The sequence below is a fragment of the Natrix helvetica genome (assembly GCF_964273705.1).
Source record: "Natrix helvetica genome assembly, chromosome: 2".
In the NCBI taxonomy this organism is placed as follows: domain Eukaryota; kingdom Metazoa; phylum Chordata; class Lepidosauria; order Squamata; family Natricidae; genus Natrix; species Natrix helvetica.
Genome location: NC_138552.1, coordinates 207,504,123 through 207,522,265, shown reverse-complemented (window position 1 = coordinate 207,522,265; position 18,143 = coordinate 207,504,123). Strand labels below are relative to the sequence as shown.

At 37.4% G+C, this 18,143-nt stretch overlaps 1 protein-coding gene across 1 annotated transcript in view; it reads left to right on the top strand.

The window, feature by feature from the left end:
* Positions 1-17,856, top strand: part of SYNE1 (spectrin repeat containing nuclear envelope protein 1) — a 325,193-nt gene extending 307,337 nt beyond the window's left edge. The window contains exons 140-145 of the mRNA XM_081943908.1: positions 223-423; positions 1,237-1,365; positions 1,879-2,091; positions 4,167-4,259; positions 8,130-8,188; positions 16,985-17,856. Coding sequence (XP_081800034.1) covers positions 223-423; positions 1,237-1,365; positions 1,879-2,091; positions 4,167-4,259; positions 8,130-8,188; positions 16,985-17,231 — 942 coding nt within the window. The 3' untranslated portion in view covers positions 17,232-17,856. The remainder of the gene's footprint in view (positions 1-222; positions 424-1,236; positions 1,366-1,878; positions 2,092-4,166; positions 4,260-8,129; positions 8,189-16,984) is intronic.
* The last annotated feature ends 287 nt before the right edge of the window (positions 17,857-18,143 follow it).

The following is an 18,143-nucleotide window of genomic DNA, read 5'->3' as shown; positions in this document are numbered from 1 at the left end:
CTCTTAATAGTAAGAGATTTTAGAAGTACCTACTACTACCCAGCTGTCGAACATAATTTTAAAAATATAACACAGTAATAATAACTAAGAAAAAAGAACACATTTAACTATCTTTAAGGGATGAAATGTTGAGATGGAAAAGTTTGTTTTCTGAAAAGGTTCTAGCAGGTTTTTTTTTTTCCTATCTTCTTTTCCTCTACCACCCACTTTGCTATTTTCAAGGAGCTGCAGAAGGCTGTCGATAGCCGCAAAGCTATCATTTTGTCCATCAACCTGTGCAGTTCAGAATTCATGCAGTCGGACAGTGAGGAAAACAAGAAACTGCAGGAACAACTGTCTCAGATGAACATGCGCTGGGACCACGTCTGCTCTGTGTTAGAAGAATGGCGCTGCTCCCTACAGAGGGCTCTCATGCAATGTCAGGTCTGTTCTGGCTTTTACAAAATGTCTTGTTGTCCTGGGTGTAGTGCAATAGATGTGCACATAATCATGGCCTGTTTTGAAAATGTTTTGGAGATGTTCTTTAAAAGATATTTTATTTTTACCTTGAAAGGTAGCTTTTGTAAGATTTCAATTATAATTAAATTACAGTTTCCTAATGCCACTTAGCAAACTAGAATAGTACCAAGCCTTCTATAGGGTCCAGCATTAAAAAAAAAAGGTTCACTCCAGGCTGTAAAAAAACAAAAACAAATTAGCATAAAATCTCAAACCCATTTAAGAAAAGTTATGTTCCATTTCCATGCTATCTTCATATTCTAGTTCTCCAAATACCCTGGAGTATCAAGAAAATGATATACAGTAGATTTGTGCATTTTTCTTTCATAAAAAAAGATTTATTTAGTTAGAACATTTTTTGGCTTAATTGTCTTAATTTGGCTTAATTAATTGGCGTAATAAAACTCTAGCATTGCAAACCAGTATTGCAAATCTTGGTTTTCTCTTTGCCTTCAGGAATTCTGTTACCTCAGACAGTACAATGACCTATGGTTTTCATACATCAGAAAGTGTTTTGTTAAAATCAATTTTAAGGGGAGGAAGGAGATGCAAGCACAGTTAGTTGTTAAAATGTTAAGCAATAACTTAGAACGGGCATCTCCAAATGTGGCAACTTTAAGACTTGCTGACTTCAACTCCCACAGCCAGCAACAGTGAGGTAAACAAGAAACTGCAGGAACAACTGTCTTAGGTGACAGATCTGGGTAGCCTTTTTACACTCTTACCCTTTGTTTTTAGGATTTCCATGAGATGAGCCATGGCTTGTTATTATGGCTGGAGAACATTGACAGGAGAAAAAATGAAATAGTCCCTATCAATCCAAATCATGACTCTGATACTCTGCAGGATCATCACAGGCTTCTCATGGTAATATCATTTTATTTTAATAACCAGATGTCTAGGGATGTCTGGAGAACATTAATGGGGAAATAAGTGACAGTATCAAGAGAGCTGAGGTGGCACAGTGGTTAGAGTGCAGTACTGCAGGCTACTTCAGCTGACTGCTAGCTGCAGTTCAGCAGTTGAAATCCCATCAGGCTCAAGGTTGACTCAGCCTTCCATCCTTCCGAGGTGGGTAAAGTGAGGTCCCAGATTGTTGAGGGCAATATGATGACTCTGTAAATCGCTTAGAGAGGGCTGTAAAGCACTGTGAAATGGTATATAAGTCTAAGTGCTATTGCTATCAAATCTTGTTCGGGGGATTTATTAATTAGGGTTCATTATTTATTTCTTCCCAGAAAGTTGTGCTAAATTATTTCCCACAGGGCTTTAATAATCCCTTCATATGAGACCAGAAGAAACTGTTATTCTTGCAAACTGAATTTCATTTTGACCTGTTATACGTTGTTTTAAAGCCCAAAATACCTTTGTTCCCAACAGCAAATACGACGTGAGCTTCTGGAATCTCAGTTAAAAGTGGCCTCTCTTCAAGACATGTCCTGCCAACTGCTAGTCAATGCTGAAGGCACGGATTGTCTAGAAGCCAAAGAAAAGGTCCATGTCATTGGAAACAGACTAAAAATGCTCCTGAAAGATGTCACACGTCACATTAAAGAACTAGAGAAGATTCTAGATATTTCAAGCAGTCAGTTGGTAAGTCTTTTTTATAAGCTTTTGATCATGGCAAGTTACAATAGCCAATTTCTTTCCAATTTGCATTTTTGCTACCAGAATGCCTGCATATTCTTTGTACTTTTTGTACATTTTTTGTACATGTATTATTCATGTTTAAATCTGTAAACCTTAACAGTTTTATCATGCTGTTGATATCATGCCGTCATACTCTTACTATCCCTGTAAAGACAAATTTTCTTTGTAATATTCACCGCTTGATTGCAAGGAAGTAAACTTTTATTAATATATTCCCAAGCTAGCTTTAGTGGTAACCCTTGGTTTAATAGAACTTGGTTTATAAAAATTTGGATTGCATAGACAAAAATTTTCTGGGTCTGAGTTCTGCCTAAATTTCAAGCAATAAGATACTCCTCCCTGACCAGTGAAGAAAGTCAGTGTTTGGCTCTTTTCTTACTTAGCGGGTTTATTTAACTGTAAGTATATTTTGGTGTCTAAAAATCTAATTCACCATTTTGCAGGCATTTGGCCTTTCCCCATTTTAAATAAAAATTGTATTTATTTTGCTCTGTATGACATACAGCTATGTTTTGTTACTGACTTTTTTGCGTGAACAATTTTCTTACACATTTGTTGCATATTCTTCATAACATGTTATGGTGAAAGAGCTGGTATAATGCAGAGATGTCCTCAAATACAGGTAGTCCTCGATTTACAACCATAATTGAGTCCAACATTTCTCTTGTTAAGTGAGACATTTGTTCAGTGAGTTTTGAACCATTTTATGAGTTTTCTTGCCACAGTTGTTAAGTGAATGCCTGTAATTGATGTTAGTAACCTGATTGTTAAATTAATCCAGCTTCCCCATTGACTTTGCTTGTCAGAAGGTCACCAAAGGTGACCTTGGAACACTGCAACCATCATAAATATAAACCAGTTGTCAAGCATCCAAATGTAAATCACATGACCATGGGTATGCTGCAAAGGTTGTAACTATGAAAAACAGTCATAAGTCACATTTTTCAGTGCCACTGTAACTTCAAACAGTCAATTAAAAAACTGTTGTAAGTTAAGGACTACCTGTAGTGTTGACCTCCACCATTATTCTTTTCATTCACCACAGGTAAGCATTAGATACCCACTAAAGGAGGGCAGTAAACTGAAATTATTTCAGAGAAGATAAGAGATGCTAATTATGAGTCATCTAGCTTGCCGAGTGCTATTAACCTTATTTCCCTGTAGAGATTATTCCCCCACATTATCAAGTGTGCAATTTGGACTGCCACAGAGGGTCACACTGCAAAAAAAAAAGTCTGATGCCTCTGATTTGGGTGTGCTACTGCTTTGCTGTTTTCCCCAAAAGAAAGTGAAATAAATGTGCATGTACACGGATTGAAAGAGAGTAAGGGAAAACTTCCGAACCAGCCTGAAAAAAGGAAAACAAAAACCTATGGCTGCCCACATGATTGAAGAGAGATGCTTTGCATGCATTCCCATTATTTTGAAGCCCTTTTAAAAATAATAATAAATACCTTGAGCCCGGCTGTCTCCTTTCATAGGTACCTCTCTGTATATCAAGATTTTGATCTGAACTGCTCTCCAAGTGTTCCTACTCAGGGGTGGGTTCCGGCAGGGACTACTGCTGGTTTGCTCGTGTGAATGCCACCCATGTGCAGTGCAATGAAAATTGTTCTGCGCATGCGCAGAACCGAAAAACAAGATGGTGGTGCCACCCGGAGAACTGGTTTGGGGCGTGGCAGGCTTGGGTCGCTGCCAGTTCCAATGACCCAAGCCGCCAAACCACTGCCGGTTCAGCCGAACTGGGCTGAACCGGTAGGAACCTACTACTGTTCCTACTGAATAAGAAGCACCTGGAGATAGCAGTGATGGGACAGAGGCTGTTCCTCTTCCAAGACATTTGCCTTTGGGGTATCAGATGAAGACTTTTTGTTTTCTCCATGCACGATAGTTTTATTGCTTTATGTTTTTAAATTGCATACCATCCAGAAAACTTCACTTGTTGTGAGAGTTAAAGATGGTGGTGATGATGATTGATTGATGATGATGATTGTAATTGATAATAACTAACTACTCAGGACTTATCCTCGTGGTCTTCTGCTGATGAGCTGGACACATCAGGATCCCTCAGTCCAGTATCTGGAAGAAGCACTCCAAGCAGACAGAGAATGGTAATGTCATACCAGATTATTTTTTTGCCAGTCCTTGGGTGGAAGCACCAGATAGCTGTAGCCAAGGTGAAAAGTCTCAAACACCTCTTGTCATGGTCCTCCCCCCAAGAAAAGCACCAGACCAGAATAATTCCTTCCCCCAGCTACAAAAAAACCTTCTGCCTCCTCAACCTTGAACATCTTTTACCCTGTATCAAGTCAGAACTTTTAAATTCTGTATTAATATATACAAAATCAGGAGTCAAAGTGTAGCAGGTGTATACATGATATGCTACTTCTTTTGAATGGGAAGAATAGCTCTAAGGGATGGGAGCTTTTCAAAGGCTTGTCTTGCCTCACAACTCCTACATCTGAGTGTTCGAGGTTTTTATTCTGGAGTAGTTTAACTAGTTCATCCATAACAAATCAACTCTTAACCTGAGTTTAAGCAAACGTTACAGTAGAAGTTCGTACATTACGTTTTTTGGAGTTCTGGCTCTGAGACTTACTGCTCAAAGTAGAAATCTGGGAGGCAACAACTCTGTGGAACTAGCCACCATACTCTGGTCTTGGGAGATGTGGCCTGAATTTAAACTTACAAACATTTATCATTTGGAACAGCAGTCATGCAAATGGCCCCTCCCTCACATTCAGTCTTGTGAGATACAATGTAAGAGCGGAAAGCAGTATGGTGATATTTGCAGAGATGGATTGAAAATACAGTAAGTTGCTCTTGATAAAGAGCAGCACAAGGACAATGATTCGAGTTGGGAGGCTAAAAGAAAGTAATTTCATTATTTATATCAAAGTCAGCATACAGGTAGTCTTCGCTTAGCAACCACAATTGAAACTAGTGACCCTGTCGCCTAATGCCTCAGCCACTAAGCAAAATATCACATGATTATGATTTATGGTTTTATTTTTGCCTTCTCAATTAACTCTGTGTGACCTAAGCCAGTAACAAAGAACACAAATGGCAATCACGTGACTGCAAAACAGTGCAATGATTGTAAATGTGCCTCAGTTGTGAAGTGCCTAAATGGCAATCACATGATGGTGGGACACTGCGACAGTTATAAATGCAAGGATCGGCCATGTTTTTTAAGCACTGATACAACAGTCATTAAATGAGGCAGTCAGTAAGCAAGGACTACCTGTATACAGATAGAGAATGCTTGCAGCATTTGAGGTACAAAGTTAGATTCTTTGTAGTCTTGGAAAAGAAAATTAGAAATCTGTCCAGGAGTGAAATGCTACTGGTTCGGACCGGTTCACCAGTCTGTAGTAAACTAGTAGTAAAAAATGCTACCGATTCAGGTGAACTGGTATTTCCGATGATCAGCTGGGCGATGATCAGTTGTGAGACGCACTTTATATTAGCTAGAATTTCTTGCTGTCTAGAAAATCTAAATCACGTGGCACAGCGGATTTCCCCCCCCCCTTGATGTTCTACTTACCTTTGCAGACTCAGAAGGCTTCAAAATGTTGTTTTTTTAGTGATGCATGGGCACACCTGAGATGGGCATGTGTGTGCAAACCATACACTCAGTAGTAGACTCACCAAACCAGTAGCAGACTTCAGAGGATTACACTGCTGAACCTGACCAAACCTACTACAATTGCTACCCTTTAATTCTCACCAATTAAATAGCGATGTCTCTGAAGAGAGAGGAAACTATTTTTGTTGTGAAACCAACTATTTTCTTCATAAAATCATACGTTTCCCCCATTTCCCACATGCACACTTGCAAGGAATAGCAATACAATTCCAAGTGTGCCAGTTTGTGTTTTACACAATATTCAGTTTCTTTTCTTGCAGTGGTAGGAACTGCCAGCTACCACTTTCCACTCTTCTTTTTCTGTTCCCAAAAATAAAGAGCGTGTACTATAGTATATCTTGTCCTATGTCTCACTTTGACTCCTGGAGTGCACTTGATTTTAATTTCTCTCTTTTTAAAAAAATTATTATTTTATTTTTTTAATTATTATCCAGCTTTCCTTAACTTTTACAGAACTGTCAATTTTCATTTGCTTCCTTATAAAATTACATCTTAGTTCTGTCATTATGAGCTTTATGGCCTCCAAAAATCGATTTCACTGCCTTTACTTGTTTAAGAATATAAAGGAACACTGGCTTTTCAGGAGAGAAAGCTGCAAAAATCCCAACAGATGTGGTTCCTAAGTCATTATTTTTTAATTGTGTTAAATATTTGAAAAATACATTTCATGTTCATTAACATGAAAAGAATTATTAATTTATTGGAGCAAGGAACTTTTTTACCAAATAATTGTTGGAAATTTATTTCCAAGTTCCATTTTTCATGTTTAAAATCTACATTCATCATTTCTAACACAGTGTCTGTTTAGTGGTCATGTCCATTCATAGCATATGGAATAGTTTCATGGAGTTTAGCTTTAAAAATAGTTCAGACTTAGTCATTCTTTTTTTCTTTTTCTGATTGTTTTTTTTTTAATATAAAAAAAGCAAAAAATTATTCTTTCTAGCTACATTCTCTCATGATTTAAGAATGTGGTTTATTTGGCTTTATTTTTATTTATTCATTACATTTTTATCACACCATTATTACTTTTGAAGTAACTCAAACATACATACTGTATTTTTCGGCGTATAAGACACACTGGACTATAAGATGCACCAAGATTTTGAAGAGGTAAATTAAAAGAAAAGTTTTTTGCACTCTGCAGAACCTCCCAAACCCTCCGGACACCTCATTTTTTGTGAATAACTGGCCATGCAGAGAGTTTGAGAGGCCTGCAAAGTGCTCCTGGGGGCTGGGAGAGTGAAACGAGCAAAAAATAGCCCATTTTTCACAAAAACAGGCCCGTTTTTTGCCCAAAAAAAGAGAGCATGCATTGCCTTTAGGAGGCTTGTAGAGTGCTACTGAGACAAGCAAAAAGCAGCCTGTTCTTTGCTCACTTTTGCCCTCCTAGCCCCCAGGAGCACTTTGCAGGCCTCCCAAACCCTCTGCACATCCATTTTTGTGAAGGGGGCAGGGTTTCAGGAGGCAAAAAATGCTGTATTCAGTGTATAAGATGCACCCAGATTTTCACCCTCTTTTTTGGAGGGAAAAGGTGCATCTTATACTTCAAAAAATACGGTAATATTTTTCCCTTCTCTTTTTCCCTACAACAACCTTCCTGTGAGGTGAATTGGGCTGAGAAAAACTGACAGGCCCAAATTCACCCATGGCTTTCAATGCTAAAACAGGGCTTGTGCTCACAGTTTCCTGGTTTCCAGGCCAGCACTTTAACCAGTCAATGCACTTTATAAACTCTGGTTTGTTGTTTAATGCTGTATGTGAACCTAGCCATTATGACATTCTCACAGCTTCTTCCCTTACTTGCCAGCGGTAATCACTTTGGGGATAGTCCAAATCCTGATTAAATACATAATCTGAGCTACTGTTGCGTCTATAGTATCTTCTGCACAGCCAGGACCATAATTGAACCGGAGCCAAACTGTATTAATCACGAGAAATAAAATACTGCTAGTGTAAGACTGAAACTTTATTTACTCAATTTCTAAAGTTGACGAAGATTAAGAAAAAAAACCAATCCTTTTAAAAAATTAAATAGTAAAAACAAACCAAAATATTTCCCATAGCTTTAAAAAAAAAGAGCTGCATTGCATTTCCTGTATATTGCTTTATTGGCTAGAATGTCATTTTTAAGTTTACATTGTATGTTCCGTTTCATGTTCAATTAAAAGTGGGAAAAGAAAAGCCAGTTTCCTTGATTCATGGGAATTAGTTACTTCATTTGATTTTGTGTTCCCTTTGCTGCTCTTTTTAGTTTGATTTCATCAGTAGCTTGTCTTTATTTGCCTGGACTGAACATTCTTCTTTCTTTACCCCTGTTCATTGCAAACAGCCACGAGGCAAATGTAATGTCTCACAGCCTGGACCCTCTGTCAGCAGTCCGCATAGCAGGTACCTTATTCTCCTAGTTTCTGCACTCTGTTCTAGAACTCCAAGAGGATGATGGAAATTGCCCACAACAAGGATGCTTGGTCATTCTGATATCAATAGCTTGACTATATTTTTTCTATAATTTTTCCTCCAATCAAAATCTGATTTGAAATAGTAAAGACTGATTGCTCTTAGTTTTAAGTTCGGCTTCTTCCAGCCAATATCCCTTATCTAAATTATTAGATGCATGGCAACACATTGGTATTAACATTTATGATACTGCATTTAAAATAAAAATGGAGATTCTATTCCCAGATTTGCAGCAAAAAGAAATTCTTTATCATCCTCTTTGTTTCTAGAGATTAAATTAAAGCAGGTGATAAGCCAATACAGCATATCTGAATTTTTAAAAACCCACAAACCTGAAAAAAATGCATAACACTCCCTTTTTATTCTTCTCCAAAACTTACATTCCTCAAAGTTTTGTTCCGTTTGTGGGTTTTCAAATTTCATGAGCCCAACCAAATTTCAGAAGCTGAAATAAAGATGGCAAATGAAGGTATGGCAGAAACACATCTTCACCCTAAAACAGCTTCCTTGCTAAGCCAGCATCCTTACTTCAGCTTTAATCTTGCTTACTTAGGACATTCTGAAAGTAGCACAGGTACCCTTTAGCTAGTTACTAGAAAGCAGACTTAACAAATGAAGCTTTCAGTGTTCACACCTGTCTAGAAATCTGTCTTGCCTGCAGCTAACAGTGCTTCTGCATTCTTTTGTTGTGAAATATGTGTGCTTTTATCTATTTATAATCAACAATTTACTTTTTGTTCCTGGCTTTCTTTTCTTGCATGACCCAAATCAAAATGAACGTATAACACATTTATGTTCCAGGACACGGGTGTCAAACTCGCCGCATCATGTTGCTGTCATATGACATTTCATGATATTTTTCCCCTTCACGGTGCTGGAGTGGGTGTAGCCTGTGTGTGACAAATCTGGGCTGCGGACTGCCAGTTTGACACCCCTGTCCAAGGCCCCCTTTCAATGTCAACAGGTGTTGTTTAAATACAAATAGCACAACATAAAGAAAACATGGAACATCAGAAAGTATAGATCATACCTGCCCACTCTTTAGTGACAGAGGCTTACTAAATTTAGCCCCACAATCAGTTAGATCTCCTTGAATTATATGCAGCTAACGTTTGCATTGACAGTCTTCATTTGACTTCACTGGAACAGGCATACTAGAATTGGTTGAATTATGTTTCCGAATGTAATAACTTGGGTTAAATTATTTTAGATAGCATATCTATAACTCGTGCAAACATAGAAGAAATCAATTGTACAAAAGCAGAAGCTGCACTCAGCATTTGGTAGCAGTCCATCCTTAGATAGATATATTTTTTTCCAATCAAAATGTTTTGAAATGTCATGGAGAGGAACAAGGAATGCTAGCCAGCATTTATTACCCTTTGTTATTCATAATGCCCAGCGTTTTTCAAAAAGAGATACAATTTTGTCTGCATAGCTGAACCACTTTACTGGCAAATAAGGCAGAAAATGCACCAAGCCGTCTGCTTATTATTGCGCTTATTTATTATCCCTTGCAAATAGAGCCATTCTTCTTCATACATTGTGTTTACTCTTCCGCTTAACTGCTATCTTTCAGTTGCGTTTTGTTTTTAATCAAACATCAAACTAAGATATACAGTGTACCATTTTTTTTTCTGAGCCTGCACATTTTCAGTCACTCAAAAAAGGACGGCCAACTTGACAGAAATGGTGCTATTTTTGATGCAGTTGAAGAATCATCATGGTTTTATGGAAATAGAGAAATTGCAGCTTGGAGATGTAAGGAAAACACTGTGTCTGTGGCCAGTTTCCTTCCTTCTCGCTTGACAAATATGTAGCATTTTTCTGCTACTTTGGGAATTATAATGAGTGAGCTGGTGCATTTCTAGAGCATTTGGCAGCTCTTTGGAATTTGCCCGCATTCTGGCTGTGGTTTCCCTGCGGCACTCTCAGTTCTGCTTTCTCTATCGGTGTTTACTAACACATCTGTTAGCAGTGCAACATCGGCGCAACACAAAACCCAATTTGTCATCTAGACAAGCATGGAATATAAATGGGTTTCTACTGAATAGAAAAGTTAATCAAGCATACAAGCCAGACAGGTTTTGGTTGATGTGTAATGCAGTTTTAACTGATAAAAGGGGCCAGGCTGTCATTGTGTCCTTTAATATTTTGACATGCCTCTGATCTAAACATCTTGTGTTTGATCTTGCACTGGATCAGCAATCTTTAGTAGAGTAGACTTACTGCATGAACTAAATGCTAAGTCATTTAAGCCACACAATTTTACATTAGATGAATAAATATGAAAGCATCTCATTTGTCCATTACATATTTAATCTTTTGGTTCTGAAATCGGATAAAGCTACCAGTTTCATGCCATCCTATTTGGCTCTTCAACTACTTCTTTATATTATTGGCCATGGATTTAATTCTGTGATTAAAGATTAAAGTAATTGTGTCCTGTTCTCCAAGGTGTTTACATTATGGGATGCCTTAAACTACCTGTTTAGAACTTGGCGCCAGTGATCCAATCTTAAATCTTATAACCTGTTCATCAAGTACCATGTTCTTTCATCCCACTTTTCATATCTAATAATACTCAGTTTCTAAAGGAAATAATTTTTAAAAAGACAATGATTATATGGTCAGCATGAATTGTGATCAGAAATCAATTTCTGTCTCACATTAGTATTGCCCATAACTCCCAGTTTTTCTGTTTTACATTTGCAAAATGTGTGTTAATCTACTCCAAGTGATTCAGCTACACACATATAATTACCAGAACTATTACAGGTGAAGATTGCTTCATAAAAATGTAGACGAATGGGAGGGAAGCATTTCTTGACAAGCAGGGCAGTTAATTAATTCTGTAGCATTTAACAAAGCAAAGAAATTCACATAAAGCTTAGATCTTCCATATGTCGAAGTACTTTATTCCTCCATATACAATATCTAGAACTTTTATTTCACTAGCATATCCCCAAGGGGAGCTCCTACCAGAATTGCTTTACTAAAGTTATTTTTGTTGGTGGCTGCTCCTTCTGTTTACTGAAATAGCCTGTTTGCTACTGTTCTGGCAGTGAGAAGCAATTGGCGAAGAGCATATGCTTCTCTATTAAAGAAGTACAGAAAAATTTAGTGGAACAAAAGTCTTCTGTCCACTGAAAGTTTTTCCTGGCTTCAACCAGGAGTAAAATTCAGCAGATTCTCACAGGTTCTGGAGAACCGGCAGCAGAAATTTTGAGTAGTTTGGAGAACCAGCAACTACCACTCTGGCTGGCCCCAGAGTGGGGTGGAAATGGAGATTTTGCAATATCCTTCCCCCAGGAGTGGGGTGGGAATGGAGATTTTGTATTATCCTTCCCCTGCCAAGCCCGCCAAGCCACGCCCACAGAACCGGTAGTAAAAAAAAAACCACTGCCTTCAACCCAGAATCAGATAAAATAGTATTGTCAAGTGCGCGATTTTTCAAACTGTTTTCTGCATAACCCTGAGATCTAATGAGATCTTGATGGGATCCCATGAGACAGTAGAGACAGAAAAAAATAAGTTAACTTGGACACAGTCAAAATTTTGTCACTAGGTATTTGGCTCCTAATCAGGCATATTTTTTTTAAAGTACCGTATTTTTCGGAGTATAAGACGCTCCGAAGTATAAGACGCACCTAGATTTATGGGAGGAAAACAAGGGGAAAATATCTGCCTCTGCCTACCAGCAATTTGCCTCCTTGCAACAAACAGTACAGATAATATACACTGTTTGTAGTGTTATATTTCAGACTATATTTGTACAGACCTTGTTAACATGTCTTGCCTGGACTACTGCAATGCTCTCTACATGGGTCTGCCCTTGAAGAGCACCCGGAGGCTTCAGCTGGTCCAGAATGCGGCCGCTTGAGTTATCATGGGGGTACCTAGGTGCTCCCATGTTACACCCCTTTTAGGTGGCCTGCACTGGTTGCCGGTTGTTTTCCTGGTGCGATTCAAGGTACTAATTATGACCTTTAAAGCGCTCCATGGCTTAGGCCCAGGGTACCTGCGAGACCACCTACTGCCACCAGTAGCCTCCCACCATCCAGTGCGATCCCACAGTGTTGGCCTCCTCAGGGTGCCGTCGGCCATACAGTGTCAGCTAGCGACGCCCAGGGGGAGAGCCTTCTCTGTGGGAGCGCCTTCCCTCTGGAATGAGCTGCCCCAGGAGCTTCGCATAATCCCTGACCTCCGGTCCTTCCGACGCGCCCTAAAAAGTTGGCTTTTCCAGCAAGCCGTCCTGGCCTGTTAATTTTATCTAATTTTTTAAATGTTAGTGTTATATTAATTGGGTTTGTTTTTTGGATTGTTTCTAATTTTCTTTTAACTTTTGTAATATGTGTTTTTTAATGCTGTACGCCGCCCTGAGTCCTTTGGGAGAAGGGTGGCATATAAATCCAATAAAACAAAACAAACAAACAATTTGCTTTCTGGAAGTATAGTTATTCTCTGCTATTTAAAAGAATAGCACTTTTTAAAACAATAGCAGTGGGCCTCTTCAGATCAAGAATTTATTTTAAAAAGCCTCTTCATTTTGTTAAGTTGTCTAGAACAATAATAAAGCAATCTTTAAAATATAAGTCTAACAATTTGAACATTCTATAGGCATTTATAGTTGTTGACTTACCTCCTTGCAGCAAACAGCCTGATTAGCGCAAGAAAAAAAATCTGCCACCATGTGGAACAAACAGCTAGTTTCACTTTCAGTTTCTCCTGATCAGAGGCTGCAGGGATTGCTATAGCTTATTGAAACCTGTGCAAGCCCCGCTTGCTGCAAAGAGGTAAATTGCTGGGAGGCAGAGGCCAAAAGGTGGGGGCCGGTTGGTGGGTGGGGCTACATTCTGTGTATAAGACGCACCCAAATTTTCACCCTCTTTTAGGGGGAAAGAGGTGCATCTTGTACTCTGAAAAATATGGGTAACAGGTTTATAATCTTAAAGTCTGAAAGCCTGCATTTAGCCCTAAAACTTTCACTGATTTATTTAATCTAACATTACCCACTTTTTAAATTTCAATATCTAGAATTTGGTATATAAATGTACATTTTTTATTACATTGACAAGTTATCCATACATTTAAATAAGTTAAATAATAAGATTTTTTAAATTTGGTTCCTAGAAGTATAAAATACAGTTGGATGTCTTCGTTATAACATTAAAAATCACAGCCTAGGCCACTGTACTATGTTTTTGTTCTTTTAGCTATTTCTTCCTGATACATAGTAATTATTTCAGATTAATTTCTTTTAAATGTTTAAAATTCAATTCAGTGAAATAATTCAGGTCTCATTAACTAAATTAATTCAGAATATTGTTATGATTGTGCAATCAATGGCATCAATAACAACACAACTACTATTTGAATCCAGACTAACCTAATTAGATCCCACTGAAATCATAATCATTACTAATTCAATTCTACTAAATATAAGCATGAACCACATAAGCAGACAGGCCATCTGAGATCAATTTATAATCTAGCATAAGCAATTACGAATCTAAAATGAAAAAGAAGGAAAGAAAATAATGTCCCAAAGGTGCTTTCTTTCAAGAGGCAGATGGACTTTCTGGTTTTTCTTTGAAAAACTTTCACTTCTGAAGAAGCTACTTGGACGAGAAGTAAAACGTCTTCAAAGAAAAACCAGAAAGTCCAGTTGCCTCTTGAAAAAAAAGCACCTTTGGGACAACCATGACCTGGATGACTGAGAATTTCCATAGAGATTTATCAAAAGGAAAAAAAAATGAATTCAACAATTAAAACTGAAACATTTTTACACATTGGCAAGTTAAGGCTTGCCATTCTATTTGTTTATTTTTTAGGGAAAATAAATATCATTCAGCCATAAATAAAGAGCCTTGAGAGAAAAAGCAAATGCCAAACATAAGGCTCGTTGATTCGCAGAAAGAATTGCATCATAGATAACTGAAGAGATGTATGTGCAGAAATCAAAAACAGAGCTGGGGAAATGGCTATATTCAACAGCAGATGACATTGAAATGAATGGGAAGGATGAGGATAATGAAAGCAAAGGTGGACACAAATTATCACTGTGTTTAGGAATAAATAGTATGATATCAGATTGCAAAATAGAAACAAAAAGCCTTCAGAGCAAAATGAAAAATGCCTAACAGTGTTACCATAATCCAAAGAATAATGCAAATAACCATATGACTATACTTTTTGTGTTCATTTTCATAAACTGCTATTTGAAAATATTGAGGGTCTCCCATGTTTCCAGTCACCTTGAATACATTCTTATTGAGTAGTTCTCAAGGTTCTTATTCAATCATTACAGATCTTCTGTTTATTCTGTCTTATATGTCCCTCCTTACTTGCTGAATATTACTTCATCAAGTGCCAATTCTTCATTCATTTCTAAGGCAGAGAATAAACTTTATTCCTGCAGCCTTTCTAGAAGCGAACAGGAAGAAGTGTTGCTATTAATACAGAAAATAAAAGTTCTTTAAAGCGAACACATATTTCTGTATGAATATTACTTCATCAAGTGCCAATTCTGCATTCATTTCTAAGGCAGAGAATAAACTTTATTCCTGCAGCCTTTCTAGAAGCGAACAGGAAGAAGTGTTGCTATTAATACAGAAAATAAAAGTTCTTTAAAGAGAACACATATTTCTGTAGTATTCAGAGAAAAATCCTGGAATTCTACGTACTTTCAAAGAGAACATCAGATAACTTATCTCCGAAAATGCAAGTCAATTTAGACACGGATGATCAAATGAAAGCAATAATCAGTCGAAAGTATAAATCTCAAATGTTTTACTTTTAAAAGAATTGAACACCACTAATTGATGAAAGTCTGAAATTAGAGTCAATGATGACTTAATTTGTAGGACTACAACCAGGTTCTCTGACCTAAGACTCACAGATAAAGACAGAGTTGAACCCAGTATTATAGTTCTGATTTTTTTTAGGAAATAGGGACCATGCCACCAGGTATTCCAGCAGTGCAAAAATCATCACAATGGAAGAAAACAAATTTCTATTCTTCATTAATTTCCTCACAATCCCTGTGGCATATACAGGTAGTCCTCAACTTATAACCACAATTGATCCTAAACTTTATGTTTATTAAAAGATAAAGTTATTAAAAGAGTTTTGCCCCATTTTACAACTTTTCTTTCCACATTTTTTATGTGAACCACTGCAGTTGTTAAATTAGTAACTCGGTTGTTAAGTGAATTTGGCTTCCCCATGGACTTTGCTGTCTGAAGGTCGCAAAAGGCGATCATATGATCCTGGGATACTGCAACCGTCATAAATATGAACCAGTTGGCAAGCATCCGAGTGTAAATCATGTGACCAGGGGAATGCTGCAATGGTGGTAAGTGTGAAAAATGATCAGAAGTCCCTTTTTCCAGTGCAGTTGTAACTTTGAATGGTCACTAAACAGATTGTTGAAATTTGAGGGCTACCTGTATGTGCCTAACTCTAGGATCTAAATATGATCCATATGTTCCTTTTTTCAAAAGGTTTGCGTAATCAGAGCCTGTACTCTTTCCCACACTAAGCGCAAGTGGGAAGGAGAACAGCAGTACACACATTGTTGAGGAATAAGTGAACGCCATGAAAATAAAACTGTCTTTCAATACAAGAGTCTATGCACAATCTCAGGTGGAAATTAAGTAGCACTGCCTATTCCCTTTGTCTGTATTTTGGCCAGTTGATTTCCTTAAGGTCCTGGGATGCTGGGTTTAATTAAACTTTAATACAGAATGCTCTGATGTTGCTAAAAGTGCCATATCTTTGCAATATCGTCATAACCCAGGGCCCTAGAATACCAAATGATGGCACCTTCCACCTTAACCTTGGTGGTGTTTTGTAAATAATCTGCAACTTTTATACTTTTAATCTTGGATCTCTTAACTAGCCCTATCATCTTAAACAGTTAATCACTTTTTAGCTTTGGATATTCATGTCTCCATTTGTCAAGTGAAACTAGCAATCCTATTCATGATTTCTTGATGTTCGGAAGATTAGAGAGATGCCCTAAATTGCCCCCTAGTAATAAAATGCACATAAACACACCCTTTAAGGTTAACAATGCTGCAGTCATTATGATGAATTACTAGATATAAAGGTGGATGTATCTTCTGAATTAGAAATAAATGCTTGTCATGGCAAGCAGAAAGTCATTCTGTTAGGTTTTGCTGAATAAATTTTTTCTAGAGTTATAAATTATACTACAATAAAAGAGGAAAACAATATTATTGGTTTGATGCTGATTCAGTGCAAAAAGAGGCTATTATATACAATATGTACTTAACTGGATGATAATATCTTCTAATTGTATATTGACATATTACTGTACTCTTGCAAGAAATTCTTTTTTTTAAAAAAAATCTGGGCAGCTTTCTAAAGAACCATTGTTAATGCATGGCGCCCTCAATCTAACTCTTAAAATTATGTATTCTAAAGCCATATCATTTGCATTCATAGACATTGATATGATAAAGTGTATCTTAAATTAGTGTGACAGATTATTGTTGTAGTTGGTACTATTGGAGATTCCAGATAATTTTTTTAATAAAGATGCATCGGATTTCTGAGCCTCACATCCAGAAAATTTGGAACCACTTATTATGAATGCCCCATATATATTTTTTCAGTAAATAGTATTTGGGGAACACACTGATCCAGCTACCATTTTCCAGAGTTGTATTGGCTTACTTCTGTTTTGGATTCTCTCTTCAGGCCCACAAGAGGTGGCTCCGGTTCCTCCCGTTCTGAAAACCAGGGGCATCAGTCACGACCGCAGCACTGCTTCTTCCTCAGGGTGCTGAGAGCAGCTCTTCCTCTCCAGCTTCTCTTGCTGCTTCTGATGGCCCTAGCCTGCTTGGTTCCAGCGAGCGAGGAGGACTATAGTTGCACCCTCTCAAATAATTTTGCACGCTCCTTCCATCCCATGCTTAGATACACAAACGGCCCGCCACCTTTATGAAAAGATTACCAGCAGCTGAATAATATTTCAAATGCAGTACCCAGAATTTAGTATGATTTCCATGACCTCCCTGCTGATATAAATAAATGAAATGTCTGTCGGTATCAAAATGGAATTCATGAATTGGGCCATTAAAAACTTGCATCTCTTCCATGGACTTTGACTAAGTAATAGAAAATTTTTCTCCCTAAACAGCATCCTGGATTTTTCAGCTAATTTTATAATTTTGACCATCACTCTATACAATACCTAGCGGAGGACTTCAGTTTGAAGAAGGACCAATATGTACTGCTCATTATAGAGCTATTATGCCATCTTTATTTAACTACTCTACTGGTATTTTAAACTAAACTTACATATAAACCTATATACTTGTAAGAAACAAACTGGAGTGATTTTAGAAACCATTGTAACATACAATTTTAAAAGCTTGCAAGGCAGTATATTATTTTCCCCCATTTTTGGTGGGGGTTTGAGTGAGGCACGATGTTCTAATCTTTGCTTTGAATGCACAAATTGTAAATGGCACATTTTATAATTTAAAAAGAATATGTAAGAAATGAAATCATGAAAACTTTATGAACAACCATGGATATTAAGTATTAAAAATATTTATATATGTACAGTTTGCTGAGACTGGTGTATTTATTTCTTGATAAAGAAACCAGGAAATCCTCGAAATATATTTTGGAGCAGTGTGTTTGTATCTGTGCATTTTATTGATTATGTGCCATTGAGTTTGCAGCCACATAGATTTTCTCTATGATGATCTGTCCCTAGTTATCAGCTCTGCAAAGTAGTCCAGACAAGAAACACACGCAGAAGTACCATTTCTAACTTTATTGTAAGGTTATATTAACGGAACCTTGCAAGACTGAAAGTACACCTCTCATCCATACTGTCCAAGAAAAT